This window comes from Cladosporium halotolerans (genome assembly GCF_011745625.1).
Source record: "Cladosporium halotolerans strain TM138-S3 chromosome Unknown Sca6, whole genome shotgun sequence".
NCBI classification, from domain to species: Eukaryota; Fungi; Ascomycota; class Dothideomycetes; order Cladosporiales; family Cladosporiaceae; genus Cladosporium; species Cladosporium halotolerans.
In genome coordinates, this window is record NW_027191457.1 from 283,968 (window position 1) to 300,378 (window position 16,411).

The following is a 16,411-nucleotide window of genomic DNA, read 5'->3' on the forward strand; positions in this document are numbered from 1 at the left end:
AGCTCCATCGTTATGTCTCAACGGCTCAAAGCATCAATTTGAAATCTGGGAATTCCAGCGGGCAGAGCAATTTATTATCGTATTAGAGTGTTCTCCCCAACCTCTCAACCTCAGTAGTTCAGGACCAAAGATTACCAGTCACTCCTATGACCAGAATGCTCTGTGCCCTACTTGGAGCTACAAAGTACACAAGTACCCCATGTACAGCCTCCCAGGGGCGAGATGCTTCGAACCAGGGACGCGGGCCCCTCGCAGCAAACACGTGTATGGAAGATCCCTGGAATCTGCATCTCGTCGGGGCGTGAAGACGCGCGCAGTTGAGTCCGTCGCGGCGCCGGTGCATTCGGGAGGGGCGGAGCGATTCAGGTGGCGGCTGTCTGCAGGCCGCGAGCCAGCCGAAGAGCCGCTGGCTCAGGGGCACGTCTGCGCGCTTGTGAACCCTCGATGCTCGAGCCCGAGCTGTGCTGCGAAGGCCAGGCGCGCTGCACCGCACCGCACAGCAAGGCGTCCTCGCCCTCCCGCTCACGCAAAATAACGTGCATTGCGTCTTCAATACCCTCCAACCAGCAATCTCATCCTGTGTCGCGCCTATTCCGGTCCGCAACGCCTCCTCAACGCCCCGTCTGACCGCGATCCGCGCAACTTTCATCACCGCCAACGGCCGCGGGCTGATCCAATCAACGCATCCCTGCTGCGATCCTGACACCGCGTGCTCTGCCCGGCCCGCCGCCCATTTCCTCGGACGTCGTGTCGAGACAGCATAGGCCTCCTGCTCGTGTTCCACGCACCGCTGTCTTTCTAGTGACCGGCAATGTTCTAAACGCGAGTGTGCCTGGGCTGCTGGTGAAAGAAACAGCCACCTGCTACGACGGAAACGCGCTCAGTTCGTAGCCAACAAGATCCATTATTACACGACATACCCCGGCCGACACTTTCTCGAGGACCATGGTCCACAGTGTCAAGGCATCCTACCACGGAGACGGATACGGTGACGAGTGGGATGACTACGACTCCTATCCGCTGACGCCGCAGCGCTCGAATTCCAGCAGCAACTACAAACCCGCCGCGAAGCCCACGGGGCTGAACGGCAACCCCTACGATCGCAAGGACTACCACTCTCCACCCGAAGACCGAGCGAGCTTCACCATGGCCCTGAACACGAAGATGCGGAACTCCAACCAGGATGCAGTAGGCATGCATCTCCTCTACGAGACGGCTATGTTGGATTCGCACAGCTACGAGGTCCTGACGCTGGAAGAGGTGGAGGAGCTGAAGAAGGAGCACACACGGTTACAGTCGCGAATTGAGGGCGCACAGAGGAAATTGAAGCTGGAAAGCAAGGTCAAGGATGCGGCCACGAATCTTCAGCGACTGTACTCTGGGGACTCGACTCGCGCCGATTCACCACAAAATCCGGACAGCCCTAAGCGGGCTCGGAGGAGCTTGCTCAGTGGAAGGCAAAGGAGCAGCAGCAATGCCAGCAATGAAGGAAAGACGTTGAGTCAGACGGAGAGTGAGCTGGTCACGAGTACACGCAAGGTGGACGAGCTGAACGAGACGATCAAAAGCCTATTGGACCGCAGGCAGACTGTCGAAAGCAAGCTTTTGCGCCACACGGCCGCCGTACTGGCTGAGCAACAAAGCAAGAATGCAGAGGAAACCCCCAGCAGATCGCGTGCGGTTGACGAAGACGATGCGAGCACATACTCTCCTGACGAATTCGACGGCATTCGCGACATCCTGCTTAGTAGGCCGGCCCATGCGAGCGCGAAACTCCAGAAGCACGGCAAATTGAACGAGGACCATGAGCAGCAGCTCCACAGCATGCAGACCAGGCTGGAGCACCTGAACGACCAGCTGAGAAATGTCATTGATGAGGCCAGCAGGACGCGTGGCGTCTCACCAGTGCCGGAGCCTCACTATAGCCCAGTCGTCGGCGACGACACTGCAGCAAAATTGAGCTCCCACTTCGATCGGTTCGAGAACAACCTCCGCGCCTTGCAGCAGGAACAAGAGGAAGCGAAAAAGCATTACGCTCAAGTTCAAGAGAGCTCATATCATGCAAGCAATTCTGTGGAGGAGCAGCTGGAGGGCCTCAACACGCAGCTTTACAACACTCTATTACTGTCGCCTGCTGCGCAATCGATCACAGACTTGCAGGAGCCGCCAAAAGCATCTGGACACGGCTACCAGCCTCAGTTGGCGTATTTGGAGGAGAGCTTCCTTAACATCGAGCAGCTCCTTCGCCGCCACACAGATGAGCTGCAAGCTGCGGGAGAGAACGGCGAATCCGAAGAGAAGACTCTCGCACAGACTAAGAAGCTGGACGAATACGAGGCCACGATCGGTGGGCTATGGGAGATTATGCAAGCAGAACAATCTCTTCTCCGGACACCTCCACTCGACGAGGGCCGCTTCTCTGGCGCCGAGCAAATGCCCCGGTCGCCATTGAGCGACTCATTCTCTCTTCCGGCCTTCAGCTCCCGTGTTCAGCACCTCTTCAACCGCGCTTCCGCGGCGAATGAGCAGCACGACATTCTCCGCAGGCAGATCCAGCAGCAGCGCGAGCTGAACGGCAAATCTGATGCAGAGAAGGACCGCCAGCTGGAGGAGCTCACCACAAAGCACGAGCAGTTGGTCGCCTCTGGCGAGCAAATGCAAGATGAGCTCGCCAAGTCGATGGCGCACCACCAGCAAGCTGAGACTGAGATCAACCAGCTGAAGGCAGAGCTTCTCAATGTGGAGAATGAGTTTACCGAGCTTCGTCGCACTGCGGAGCTTAAGCACCAGGAGCGCGAGGAGATGGCACGCCAGCTGCAAGCTCAGCAGGAAAACACTGGCCATCTCCAGCAGGAGATCCAAGAACTCGAGGCCCAGGCGGCGAACATCGAATCGAACTCTGCGGCTCATGCCGAGCTCACCGCACAGCTCACCGCCGCCAATGCTGCGCGCGAGCAAGCAGAGCAGAAGCACTCAGCCGCGATGAAGGAGATGGAGCAAGTCGAATCGGAGGTCGTCCGCCTCAGCACCGAGCTCACCATGGCCAAAGCCGAGCTGGACGGCGCCTACGGCTCACGCGCCGAGCGCGCGAAGGAAGCCCAGGGCAGCGAGATCCAAGTCCTCTCGCAGCGCAACGCCGAAATCACCTCCGAACTCGCAGCTCTGCGCGCGGGCGGCGACAACCGCGCCAAGGCTCTCGAGGAAGAACTGCAGGCCATGACCGCGGACTTCCAGGAGCTGACGCGCGAGGCTTTGCAGCAGGAGCACGAGCGCGGCCAGCTCGACGCGCTGATCGACGGCCTCAGAGACCGCTGCGAGGCGCTCGAGGGACAGCTCAGCGACGAGCGCGTGCGCTGGATCGGCACGCGAAGCCCGTCGACGCCCATGGCGGGCGAGAACGGCGCCGTGCCGCTCGTCAAGGAGCCGACGAGCATGCAGGTCATGAGGCAGGAGTTCAAGAAGATGATGCGCGAGACTCGCGCCGAGGGCGTGCGCTTGCTTAGGGTAAGTCGTGTTCAATCTCCCAGGAGAGATTTATAGCGGTAGCAGCAGCTAACAAAAATCCACCAGGTCGAGCAAGACGAACGCCGCAAACTCGAAGCCGAAGTCCGCCGCCTCAAAAACGCCAGCAACGGCAACGGCGCCGCCAGCCCTTCGCTCTCGCGCCCCGACGGCGACAGGCTGAGCATCAACGGCCACGGCCACGGAAGGGCCGTCAGCTACAGTACGGGTAATTCTTCGACTCGTGGCTGATGACATCCCCCTTCTCCTCACGCTTCCGCATCCGACCTGACGCATTGCATTTTGATTCGATACTTCACAACTTTCACTTCGCCGCATCACGATGATGAATCTTGCACTTTGTACTTTTACTTCTTCCATTCGGCGGCTCTTGATCTTTTTTTCTCTCATGGTCATTTCCAGGCATGGTTTCGATACAAGTGATAGATCTTTCTTACTTCACTTCATTTCACTTCGGTTCATTTGCTCTTCGTGCGATCTTCTCTTCTTTTTCAATGGCATCTTCACTGCATGCCACCGCGTTGCTTTTGCCACAACCAGTTCCGCTTTCTACTTTGCACTTTCACCTCATTCAAAGAGAACAAAGGACGGAACCACGAGCACGAACGTTGACTTTGATGATTTCGTAGTTACGAGAGTTCTCAAATGCCCTGCTTCGACCAGCATCTCCGCCGTTTCTGTGCCTTCATCCACTTTCGTCCGTGAAGGACCGCGGCGCGAGGCTCGGAACGGGCGGGGAAAGGGAAGGACGAGCAGGGTAGTATGATGATATCAGATGGAGAGTCTTGAGGGAATGGAGGTGCATTCGGACGGTCATGTCCTGTCGAGCGGCTGCTCGTTCTTTGTGTTTCATTCTTTCCTACGAGGCACGCATCTGGAGTGGGGGGAATGCCGGAGCGGGCAGCTTGTTGCTTCATCACTACGTATGGTGGGAATGAATGAAGATCACCTGAGCGAGCTTCGCAAGATTGCTGTGATGTCAAGACATGATTGATTTCATTCTCCCATCCATCAGAGGATGTGGAGATCGGTGTGAGATTCCGGATCGGTTTGATTTCGCGTTTCAATTCATGTCTAGCTGAGTTTGGTCGTAAGCCATGCCGATGCCCGCCTTGTCCTCTTTGCCTCCCGGTCTACGCTAAAAGCAGCAACAGCATGGAGCACAGTACGATGCGTCCCCTGCCTCCCAAAAGACCCAAGCAAGCAAGCAATCCTCCCCTCCCTCTCCTCCAACGCCACCCTCGACCTCAAGCGCTAAAAACCCTCACGTTCAAATCCACGCTCCCGCACGCAATGAGACAGCGAATCTGCTCCTGCACATCGCCATTCGCCTGCGCGCCATCCCCCGCCGCCGCAGCGCCCTCCTTGAAAACGCTCGGCGCCCAGCGCAGACAGCTAACAAAGTGGTCCGCCGCCTCGACGACGCGCACGCACTTGCCCTCCTGGCTCAGATCCCAGCAGCGCACGGTCTTGTCGTCGGAGCACGAGAGCAGGTACTTGCCGCCGGGGTGGAAGGCGAGCGCGCGGATCCAGTTGTCGTGGCCCGTGAGCGTCTTGATGCAGACGCCGTTGGCGCCGAACAGCTTGATCTGCTTATCGCGGCCGCCAGTCGCGAGGTACTCGGCGCTGCTGCTCGCGGGCGGCGGCTTTTTGAGGCCTGCTATTGAGGCCAGGTACTTGTAGGCTGTGGGCGGCGCGAAGGCGCAGCATTCGACGACGTGCTCGTGCGCGAGGAAGGTTTGTTTCAGGGAATTGCTTTCGGGCTGCGAGAGGTCCCACATGCGCGCGGTTTGGTCGGAGGAGGTCGAGAGGAGCCAGCGCCCGTCGACGGTGGGGTGCAGGGAGCGCACCCAGTCGCCGTGGCCGCGGAGGGTGCGCAGGCAGTAGCCGGTGGTGACGTCCCATATGCGGATGGTTTTGTCGCGGCTGGCGGAGGCGAGGAGGTTGCCGGACAATGGAGCGCCGGCGGCGCCGGAGGGGATGAAGCGTACGCTGCTGACGCTGTGGTCGTGGCCGGGCAGGGTGCGGATGTTCTTGTATTCGTCTGAGGGGTCCCAGAGCTTGATGGTCAGATCTGAGGAACAAGATGCGAGTAATGTGTTGCCGCGGGGTCCGCCGAAGTCGACATCCAGGACTGCTTTTGTATGCGATTTGAGTGTTCGCTCGAGCTCGCCAAGTTCGTAGTCCCAGATCTTGATGGTGCAATCTTCGCTGCCGGATGCTAATGACGAGAACAATGGGTGGAATGCAACGCACGTTATGGGCTGTCTGTGGCTCTGCAACGTGTGTCGAGCGGGTGCTCTAGGCAGCCAGGTCGAAGGGTCGTGATTCTTCCTTGCTGCGAGGGAGGTGGGCGTCGCGTTGTCAAGTTCGTGCTGAAGCTGGCCTGCACGTGTCTCCAATTCCATGATCTTCTTCTGCAACCTCACCACGGAGGTCCATTTCTTCTCCAGCAGGCCCTCATATTTCTTCGCAGTCGCCGGGTCGAAGGTCTCTTCGGGGACGTTGAGCTCCTCGCGGATCGTTTGCGCGGCTTTGGCGTAGCCAGCGGAATTCAGATATGCGATCAGGGACTTGTGGCTGTTAGCAACGGCTTAATCAGCGAGAGGACCGAGAAGAGGAGGTGGGAGAGTGCGTACAGCTCATCGGCTTGTCGGGATGTCAACAGTGCGCTCATGGTGGCAGCCTCCTGGTGCGTCCATGCGCGGGTGGAGGAGCTGCGGGTGAAGATGCGGTGTCGAGCTGTGTGCGCGCGTGGACAGCGTTGGCGGTGCTGTAGTTGTCTTGCCTATCTCGGCGGGAGATGTTTTGGTGCGGTGCGGTGTGTGGCTTGTGGATGTTTGTGAGGTACGGGAGCACACAATATTCGTTACAGCGGACCGTCGCAGGAGCAGTGACAGGCAGTGAGGTCGGACGCAATCTCACGGGAGCAGACGACGAGGTGCTTCGAGGGGTATGCCTCCAGAGTAAGGCACAATGGGCGATGCAGGCGGTGGTGGTGGCATGTTTCGCCCGGTGCGCCTCTCCGCCTCGCGCGCGGTGGGCGTCGCGATCTGCGAGTGGCGCGTGCGCGGGCCGGCACTGCGTTGCTGTGTGTGGCGGCGGTTGTTTACTGCGCGAGGCACAACCCTGAAGCCCGCCCTGCCCACATCATCATCGCAGCCCAATCCGCTACCATATCGCGCACCCTGCGAGCCCCAGTCACGCAGTCTAGAAAAACACTCCGCACAACAACACCGCTTTCTACCCGGCCTGCGCGCCATAGCAACCACCTCGATTCGACGACCTGCCAGTCACACATTCGTCCGAAATTGCCTTACGACCCGACCCGGTCATTTCACATCTCAGAAAGAACCCTTCACCGAAAACATTGCGCCGACGACTCGATCAATGATCGTGCCTCACCTGGAAGTCACCTAAGCATACCACGCACAATAAGACATCGCCGCGACCATGGGCGACGTGGAGGAATTCGCACAGCTACCCCTCACGGAACAGTTCACGCACAAGAACTGGAAGGCGCGGAAGGGCGGCTACGAGACTGCAACGAAAGAATTCAAGACCGCACAACCCTCAGATCCGACTCTCCGAGAGTTCATCCTAGACAGCGGACTGTGGAAGGGCGCGGTAGCCGATTCGAACGTTGCGGCGCAACAGGAGGCGCTGAATGCTTACAATGCCTTCCTTGACGCTGCCGGGGCTGAGGGAGCGAAGAAGACTCGTGCGAGCACGGTCACACCGATCGTTGAGAAGGGTCTGACGGGAAGGCCTGTGGCCAAACAAGCCGCCACCGAGGCTTTACTGCTCTTGATCGAACTGGACAGGCCGGACCCGGTGATCGAGGAGCTGCTACCCCTGGTTTCCCACAAACTTCCCAAGATCATCACCGCTACCCTCGGCGCGCTGAAGGAGATCTACCACGCATACGGCTGCAAGACCGTTGAGCCCAAACCGGTCTTGAAGCTGCTTCCCAAAGCCTACGGACATGCAGACAAGAACGTCCGTGCTGAGGCACAGGCGCTTACAGTCGAATTGTACAGATGGCTGCGGGAGGCCATGAAGCCCTTGTTCTGGGGCGAGCTGAAGCCTGTGCAGCAGACGGATCTGGAGAAGCTATTCGAGCCGATCAAAGACGAGCCGATGCCGAAGCAAGAGCGACTGCTGCGATCACAACAAGCGGCCATGGAGGAAGCTGAGGAGGCGGGCGGCGACGACGCTGGCGGAGGGGGCGAGGGCGAAGAGGACGCTGCCATCGATCTCGAGCCAGAGTATGAGGCGGTCGATGCACTTTCTAAGATTCCTGGCGACTTTAATGAGCGTCTCGGCAGCGCTAAATGGAAAGACCGAAAAGAAGCATTGGAGGAGACTTTTGCGGTCGTCAACGTGGCTGCCATCCAAGAGGGCTCATTCGACGATGTCATTCGCGGCTGCGCCAAGAGCATGAAAGATGCGAATATCATGGTGGTCACGGTGGCGGCAAATGTGGTTGAGGCGCTAGCAAAGGGCTTGAAGAAGGGATTCGCCAGGTACCGAAGCCAAATTCTTCCTGCAATGCTCGAAAGGTTCAAGGAAAAGAAGCCGTCGGTCACAGATGCTATCGGTGCCGCTTGCGACGCGGTGTACGCATCGACAGGTCTAGGCGATATCATGGCTGACGTGCTGGAGGCGCTCAAGAATAAAAACCCTCAAGTCAGGGAGAACTCGGCCAAGTTCCTCGTGCGCGGCTTGAAGGCAACGAAGGAGGCACCCACCCCTGAGCAGACGAAGGAAATCGCCGAGCCTGCCAAGAAGCTGCTTGCTGAGAGCACGGCTGGCCTGAGAGATGTTGGCGCCGAGATTCTGGGTGTGCTTTGGAAAATAATGGGCGACAGGAACATGCTTGCTCACCTGGAAGGCTTGACCGACATTCACAAGAACAAGGTGAAGGAGGCTTCGGAAGCAGCGGAAGTCAAGGCGAAATGGAAGCCTAAGGCCGCGCCGCCACCCAAGGCTGCCGTGCCTCCTGGAAAGAAACCTGCACTCGGGACGAAGAGACCGGCGGCTGGTGGTGTGAAGAAACCCGCACCGAAAGCCGCAAGCCCCCCTCCTGCAGAAGATGCGCCTCTCGCACCCCGACCAACATCAAGACCAGCAGGCAAGCCTGGCGTCAGGCCTCCTGGTGGTGTCAAGCCTCCAGGAACCGGTTTGCAGAAGCCTGGTTCCGGTCTGAAAGCCCCTGGATCCGGCCTCGCATCGCCGTCGAAACGTCAAGGTATGGTAATGGACGATCCTCCACCCGCAGTACCCAAGCCCGGTCTTGCAGCCGCAGGTCGGGGCCTCGCTGGCCGACCATTGGGGAAGCCCGCCACCGCACCTTCGTCTCCTCCACCTACACCGAGACAAGAGGGACCTTCGTCAGCCCTTTCGTCGATTGAACGCCAAGAACTTTACGATCTGCGCGCCGAAATCGACCTTGTCCGCCAGCAAACCTCCGACCTCCGCACCGACAAGATGAAACTCACCTCCCAGATCTCCGAACTTCAAAACCAAAACGCACAGCTCATCGAAGACCACACCCGCGACGTCCTGCAAATCAAAGCCAAAGAAACCCAGCTCGTGCGCGCCCGCTCCGACGCCGAAACAGCCGAAGACCGCGCCAACACGCTCTCGCGCGAGGTCGAGCGCCTCAAGCGCGAAATCACCCGCCTCGGCCGCAGCACGCAGAGCGGCCGCGACAGCCCCGTCGACGCCGGCTACGGCGCCGGCGGCCTGGGCATGATGGGCAACGGCTCCACGCCGCGCGGCGGCTACGGCAGGTCGTCTTTCACCATGCCGCCTCCCGCGCGCGCGTACAGCGGCGAGAACCACTACGGCGGTGGCGGCGCCGGCGGCGAAGGTAAGGAGAACGTCCCCGACTTCGAGCACGGCGGCGACGGCGGCAAGCTGAGTCCGCGTTTTCACTCAGCTGCTTCGAGGCCGATGTCGAACCCGTCGAGCGGGCGGGGGACGCCGAACGGGGAGGATGCGGGTCGCGTTGGTGGCTCGGGCAGCAGCCAGGGGTCTATGAGCAGGAACGCGAGCGCGGGCGGGGATGGGGTTGAGAGTTGGAAGCGCGCGGCGGAGGTGACGCAGAATCTTAAGGCGAGGATCGAGATGATGAAGGTGAGTTTTTTTGCTGAATTGTTGATGTTGGATGAGAGCGATTGGCTGACTTTCTTTCACCACAGGCACGGCAAAATATCGGACGACAACAGCAATGAACAACAAATACCCCGTAGCAACTTGGAGGGATGTGGATAAGGACAGTCTGGGAGGTCACTGGCTAGAACTTACCTACTTTTCCCTGAGGATAAAGGACTACTTGATGAGGAGACCCTGGGGCATTTGGACTGGTGCTTCTGGATCGGGTTTTGGTTTATTATGCTTTTGTTTTCCTTTCCACGTATTATACCACTTCGGTTTTCTCGACGTTAATCGCATCCGTTCATAAGATCAGGGGCAAGCCGTGGCATTCGGCTGAGAGGTATATCGTCCGCTTGTATACATTCTGTTCATGTTCATCTTGCTCGTCATCGCCGTTTGAATCCGTCACCTCTGCAATGCACTTACCATCAAGGGAAACTAGGTTCCAGGTTCAGCAGCATCTCCCATGGGTGACCTGCCATCCCTGTCTACTCTTCGTGGGCGAGTATGACGTCGTGGTTGTGTTCGGCTTTGTCCTGGACATTGTACGACCCCCAATTCTTCGTAGCCGGTATCATCAAACGATGCTAGCTCCGGTATGATTTCCATTGATCGGGTCGCTTTCTTCTCAAACCGTTGTTTTCCGCCCGTAGGACGCAAGACTCCATCAGCACCAGTCAATCTCATGAGGAGATTTCCAGACGTGGAAATCTCTGTGACTTGTGCATCTTCGTGTGGCTGTACTGCACAGGTCTGCCGGGATCAGCTGTGGTATATTGAGAATTACAAAAATGAGGTCAGATTCCCCGGATGTCTAGAAACATTTCGGGGTATATATATTGAGTACCCGGAAGAAGCTCAAAAATAGGTGCAAAAATGCGACGTTGGCAGGATTCGAACCTACGCGTCCGAAGACATTTGATATCGTATAGTAATCAAGGTACAGCGCCGAATCATTCGAAACAGGCAACATCCCTCAAAGTTCGAGTCAAACCCAGTAACCACTTTGGTACAACGCCGTGTATGACGACATCCAGGCATTGATGACAATATGAAGCTTTGTCAAAACTGAGGCCAGCCTCTTTGCACGTTAACACCGCAGTATAGTCCAAATATACGATCTAGGGAATAGAGAGATCCGAATTAGCTGCCTTACCGCAGATTCGAATCCACCCAAGAAGCAATTGAAGCATCAATTTTAGTAAGAGCGATGATGCTTCTTCGAACAGACAGGTCCGAACTCCTAGGTGCCAGGAACTTGTTAGTCTTAGGATATACTATCCACCTCGTCTCGTACATTCTCATAGTTTTTTAAGGACAGCAGACCTCCTTGCGTTGTGTAGATACATGTATGGACTCATAGAAAGACGGGGATATAATGTGATTCATACGGCGATAACATAAGATGATGGCATTTGAGGTTTATGCTAGGTACGATTTTTACCAGGCTTTGGTCAATAAGAGCATGCTCGAAATTACCGTGTACGGAAACCTAGAGAATGTTTCACGTGTGTAATATAGAGCTAATGGTGGCTAGCAGGTCAAACGTGAGGGAGGTGCCCTCGAGCAAGCATCTCGATTGCGGACCACTGATTTGTCCAGGCGCAAAACAAGGTTTTGCTTAATCCGTAAGACGAGGGTAGCGGGAAAAAAGTACAAGACACGGAAAAACTCCCTCGCCAAACAGTGCCATAGTCCCGCCTCCTACGACAACGACAACAGAACGGCAAACCCGGGATTCCACAAAACACCTCCGACGATTCTCGCAAGACGTGCGGCAAAGCCGGCGTTATGCGGATCTCGTGTCGACACGGAGAGGGATTTCTCCTAGATAAGCAAATGCCTCTCCGCGAAATGGAGGAGTCGGTGTCTGCGTAGGTAAATACGATAAACATGGACAAATGCTTTGGCTGCTTGCCCGACATTTCCCGAGGAGTTGGTATTGGTATAGCCGCGGGCTTCGGCTTGCTGCGCTGGGGCTGGAACGAGGAATTGCAGGCGGAGAATTGGAGCAGTGTGCCGTTTCAGAAAGAATTGAAGGAGTTCCACGGGTTCTAGCATCCCGGATCTTCGGAATGTGAGGCTGTAAACACGAGGACAAGACATAGACGAGAATGCTACGAGGTGTTTCAAAGCGTACCGCCGAGCGGGTATGGCCTCAATGGCTGCCATGCGGGTTTGTATTTGGAGCAACGTCTTCGTGATGCACTGGCCAATGCTACTGCAATTCCGTCACAGCGCAAGAGGCGATCATCAATGTAAAAGTAAAAGTCGAGACCCAAGCTCGTTGCGTGGGGAGCAACGTGTCAGTCGATCTAGCCCTGTCACACGCATGTGATAGAAATACCATCTACGTCGAATGCCGAGCGGGCCTGAGCCCGACGTCCGCGCAAAAAGCTCCAAAACAAGGGAACAGCGTCCGCGGAGCAGGGCAGTGCATATTTGGATACACGAGGATATACCGAGTGCGTAGGGCAGAAAATTCGAAAATGTTGGCAGCGACTGTGATGCCAGGGTGATGTCGGTGTGCTGGCTGGCAACAGGTGGATTTTCTGATCGCGCTCAACATCATCCAGGAACGGGCAGGCACGCAGCCTGGCAGCAACGGCGGCAGCTCCACCCCGGTCTGCTCCGGCGGAGCGCGGTGCTGCCCCGCGCTGCTGCCCCTCGCCGCCCGCGCTCACTCGCCGACCGTCTGTCCACAGCCGCGTGCGAGACTCGCGGAAGGCCGAGCGGATGTGTCTGGAGCACAATGCCGAGCTATAAAGATGCTCACGCGCCCACTGCCCTCGCGCCCGAGCGTGTCGAACACCCTGTTGTCCCAAAGTACATCTCGCCGCCTCTCACAAGAAATCCGTCCGCGCACGTCGGCACGCCTCACCGCGCTCCACATTGAATCGTCACCCGGACTGAGCGTTGCTACTCCACCTCAGTGATATCATCTCGACCTAACCTCCCACACGCTGAGACGCTGCCAACAACCCAAGAAAATTGTTGAAAGCCTGACCGCGCCTGCTCCTGTGAAACCACACCTCTCTCTTGCGACAATCCAGCAGCATCCACTCCACTCCACTCCCACCACCTCCCTCACACACATCCACAATCATGTCTATGAACGGGCAGAGCGGCGCCGTTGGCCAGGAGAACATCAACACCAACATCGTCACCCTCACCAGATACCTCAATGAGGAGCAGACCAAGTACTCGGAAGCCACCGGTGACTTCACGTATGTCTAGCAATGAGAGATCCCCAAACCGATCAGCCACTGACTTACCACCAAACAGCCTCCTCTGCCACGCCCTCCAGTTCTCCTTCAAGTCAATTGCCTACTACATCCGCCGCGCCAGCTTGATCAACCTCTCCGGTCTCGCAGGCTCCGCAAACTCCACAGGCGATGACCAGAAGAAGCTCGATGTGATCGGCAACGACCTCTTCATCGCCGCCATGCGCTCCTGCGGCCGCGTGCGCATTCTCGTGTCCGAGGAGGAAGAGGAGGCCATTGAGTTCCCCGCGGGCCCTAACGCGAAGTACGCCGTGGCTTGCGACCCGATCGACGGCTCCAGCAACCTGGACGCCGGTGTGTCTGTCGGCACTATTTTCGGCATCTACAAGCTCTCGGACGATGCCAAGGGCACCAAGGAGGACCTCCTCCGCCCCGGCACCGACCTCGTCGCCGCCGGCTTCACCATGTACGGCGCATCCGCGCAGCTCGTCATGACGATGAAGGGCGGCCCTGTCAACGGCTTCACCATGGACGACAACCTGGGCGAGTTCATCCTCACGCACCCGGACATGAGGATGCCCAAGAAGCGCTCCATCTACTCCTGCAACGAGGGCAACAGCAAGTACTGGGACGTCGCCACCCGCGAGTGGTGCGACACCATCAAGAACGCCGAGAAGCCCTACTCCGCCCGCTACATCGGCTCCATGGTCGCCGACGCCTACCGCACCCTGCTCTACGGCGGCATCTTCGCCTACCCCGCCGACAGCAAGACGCCCAAGGGCAAGCTGCGCATTCTGTACGAGTGCGGCCCCATGGCCATGATCTTTGAGCAGGGTAAGTCTCGACCCTTCTGCCACTGTAACGTTTGAGATTCATTTGCTAACTCCTCTTTCAACAGCTGGCGGCCAAGCAGTCGACAGCAACATGGCGCGCATGCTCACCGTCGTCCCCGAGAGCATCCACGACCGCAGCGGCATCTTCCTCGGCTCCTACGACGAGGTCCAGCTCGTCATCGACATTCACAAGAAGCACGGCATCTCCGTGTAAGAAAGAAAGAATGATATCCACACGTGATTGTTATGGAAGTTTCTTTTGGCCGGGCAGACACGAGATGTTTTGATTTACGATTTCAGACGAAACGATGAAGTTCGAGCGGGATCGGTGTTGGATGATGGATTGCCTTGCATCTTTGGAAGGGCGCTCGCGCGCGATGCATGCTATCGGATTTTTGTCTGATGTGGGGCTGAATCCAACTATTTTTCTTGTTCATATGAATTGAAAGGATGCTGAATGAACATCAGTTCCTTCATTAAATGCTAGGCCCCCAGGTTCTCCCCATCGATAGCAACCCCTCTGCAGCCCCGCCCTCGAAGCTCCCAGCTGCACGAGTGGCGTGCGGACTATAGTCACCCACCAAACATCTTTCGCGAACAGTGCCCAAAAATGATTTCTCTCGACGTTTCTGAGGCGATCATGAGTCAGGTTGCTTTCCCAAATTCCCTGTGTCTAATTGTGTATAGTCTATGCCCTAGATCCTCTAGGTGTCTGTATCCTTTTTATCTGTGACTGTACCTGTGTATTCGTGAATGAAACCGGTATAACGCCATTGAACAACAAGAAACGCTGAAGCAATCCGCAATGCTTTCTGGAAGGGAGAGGAGACTGGAAATACTCGTGCCGCGACGTCATTCCGCCTCCCCCCTGACATCCCACCACATGCTGTGCCATCAAATCGACAGAAACCAGCACTTCCCTGCCCTGCCCTCCCTATCACCTCACTTCACTAGACGATTCCAGACTCCCTGGAACTAAGCCCAGCCCGTCCTCCAGCACTTTTCCCGACCCTACCTCACCAACACGTCCAGGCGATTTAGGGCACGAGAAGAGCATCGTGTGACCGTCCCGCAAAATAAGCCGAATTGCTTCGCCCTGTCGAAAAACAGCTGACGAGGCACCTCCAGCCCCGGAGAAAAGCCAAAGCCAAAGCCACCAAAAGATTCGAGGGAGACGGCGCGCCAGGACAACATTCCGCACGAGCTTCCGAGACCAGGCAGTGGAACCAAACCCTCCTCGCTCGAGCGCCACTTATTAGATCGAAAGCACGCTGTCCCGCTTGCCCCCTCCCTCCCGGCCCCTCTGCATGTCCTCCGCGCTCAGCACGTCCTCCGGCGCCATCGTCAGCAGCACCACCATCTCGACGTCGCCCCGCTCCTCCGCCTCCCGCAGCACTCTGCCGTCTCTCAGGTGCCGGTCTTCGCCCCACAGGCCGCGCCGCAGCCGCTCGGCCAGCAGCAGCTGCGTGACGCGCAGGTGGCCCGCGCGGGCGGCGAGGAAGAGGGGGGAGTGGGAGGCGGGGAGCGAGGCGGGGGAGGGGTCGCCGCCGGCGGAGAGGAGGGTGAGGGTCAGGGGGAGGTTGTTGGTTTGGGCGGCGTGGGTGAGGGCGTCGGGGTTGATGGTGGTTGGGAGGGTTGAGAGGTGGGCGGCGAAGGGGTCGATGAAGGGGATTGCAGAGGCGGTGGCGTCGAGGCCTGGGAGGCTGGTGTGAGGCGAGGAGAGCATGGCTTTTCTTTTCTTTTCTTTGTTGAGTCCTTTGATTCTTTTGGTTTTGAGACCCTCGAGGAGTCCCTGCTGGTGGCGGATCGGGCTCGTGGGCGAGAGCAAGCGAGCGAAGGCGTCCCAGGTAGTGAGCTTGTAGTCGTAGCCGTAGTATCAGGGGCAAAAAATAACACCCAATATATATGTCAAAAAGAAAATCGGTCGACTCCGTCCGGCTCCCAAAAAGAGATTTGACGATGTATACTTAGATATATGTACCTCCAGGAAAGCTGAACCTCAAAGACGATAATAATGACAGCAAACCCTCCCAAACCAAACCAAGCCTTCGCCTCGCCTCACCTCCCCGTCCATCGCCTCTCCGCACCCCGGCGAGCGCCCGTAGTCGGTGAAAGAAAATCATCCCTGCGCCGAAGAGACACCATCGACGTAGCGCCTCGTAGCGTCCGCGTGCACTGGCGCGCTTGCGAACAGCGAGCGTCGGCTGGCCCCGACCCGACCGAAGAGGGAAGCCGGGCGCCCCCGGGGATTAGCCGGCTTCGCGTTGCTGGCATGGCATGGCGATCTGCGAGCGGGATGGGATATATGCAACGTGTATGTATGTGTGCCAAGGGGCATAGTATGGGTTCGGATATGCGGTTCGTCGTAGTGGGCGGTGGTGAAGTGGCATTACTTGGTTGGATTAGGCGGCCGGGCGCGATGGCGGTCGAGATGGGGCGCGAGAGCGATTGATGGATATAGAATGCGGGAGATTACAGGACGGCTCCAAGAGACCTTAATGACCGACATAGACGGTGTTTTGACGAAGCACAAGATAACAACAAAGCGAAATTTAGTTTGCGCCGAATGCCCTGAACCTATGTACATGATACACAAACAAAAAGAAGACATCTGCTACAGTACCGTCCTAGGGCGTCCTCCCGTACGTTACGGAAGGCGACCTTTTCCAA

At 57.5% G+C, this 16,411-nt stretch overlaps 5 protein-coding genes across 5 annotated transcripts; 3 read left to right on the top strand and 2 right to left on the bottom strand.

The window, feature by feature from the left end:
- The first annotated feature begins 540 nt into the window (after positions 1–540).
- WHR41_02433 (uncharacterized protein) lies at positions 541–4,476 on the top strand. The gene is made up of 2 exons (XM_069371039.1): positions 541–3,504; positions 3,571–4,476. Exons 1-2 carry the CDS (start codon positions 946–948, stop codon positions 3,751–3,753), a joined length of 2,742 nt encoding a protein of 913 aa, XP_069231760.1. The 5' UTR covers positions 541–945; the 3' UTR covers positions 3,754–4,476.
- A 293-nt stretch (positions 4,477–4,769) lies between these two features.
- pac1 (Nuclear distribution protein PAC1) lies at positions 4,770–6,531 on the bottom strand (the record flags this gene model as incomplete). The annotated part of the gene is made up of 2 exons (XM_069371040.1): positions 6,162–6,531; positions 4,770–6,102 (listed from the first exon to the last, which is right to left on the bottom strand). The coding sequence occupies exons 1-2, from the start codon at positions 6,197–6,199 to the stop codon at positions 4,770–4,772; spliced, it is 1,371 nt and encodes a 456-aa protein (XP_069231755.1). The 5' UTR covers positions 6,200–6,531.
- A 444-nt stretch (positions 6,532–6,975) lies between these two features.
- Positions 6,976–10,061, top strand: WHR41_02435 (uncharacterized protein; the record flags this gene model as incomplete). Its single annotated transcript, XM_069371041.1, has 2 exons — positions 6,976–9,663; positions 9,729–10,061. 2 exons carry the CDS (start codon positions 6,976–6,978, stop codon positions 9,759–9,761), a joined length of 2,721 nt encoding a protein of 906 aa, XP_069231754.1. The 3' UTR covers positions 9,762–10,061.
- Positions 10,062–12,419: 2,358 nt separating this feature from the next.
- WHR41_02436 (uncharacterized protein) lies at positions 12,420–14,246 on the top strand. Its single transcript, XM_069371042.1, has 3 exons — positions 12,420–12,911; positions 12,970–13,742; positions 13,807–14,246. Exons 1-3 carry the CDS (start codon positions 12,790–12,792, stop codon positions 13,953–13,955), a joined length of 1,044 nt encoding a protein of 347 aa, XP_069231757.1. The 5' UTR covers positions 12,420–12,789; the 3' UTR covers positions 13,956–14,246.
- Positions 14,247–14,996: 750 nt separating this feature from the next.
- WHR41_02437 (uncharacterized protein) lies at positions 14,997–15,467 on the bottom strand (the record flags this gene model as incomplete). Its single annotated transcript, XM_069371043.1, has 1 exon — positions 14,997–15,467. One exon carries the CDS (start codon positions 15,465–15,467, stop codon positions 14,997–14,999), a length of 471 nt encoding a protein of 156 aa, XP_069231756.1.
- Positions 15,468–16,411: the final 944 nt, after the last annotated feature.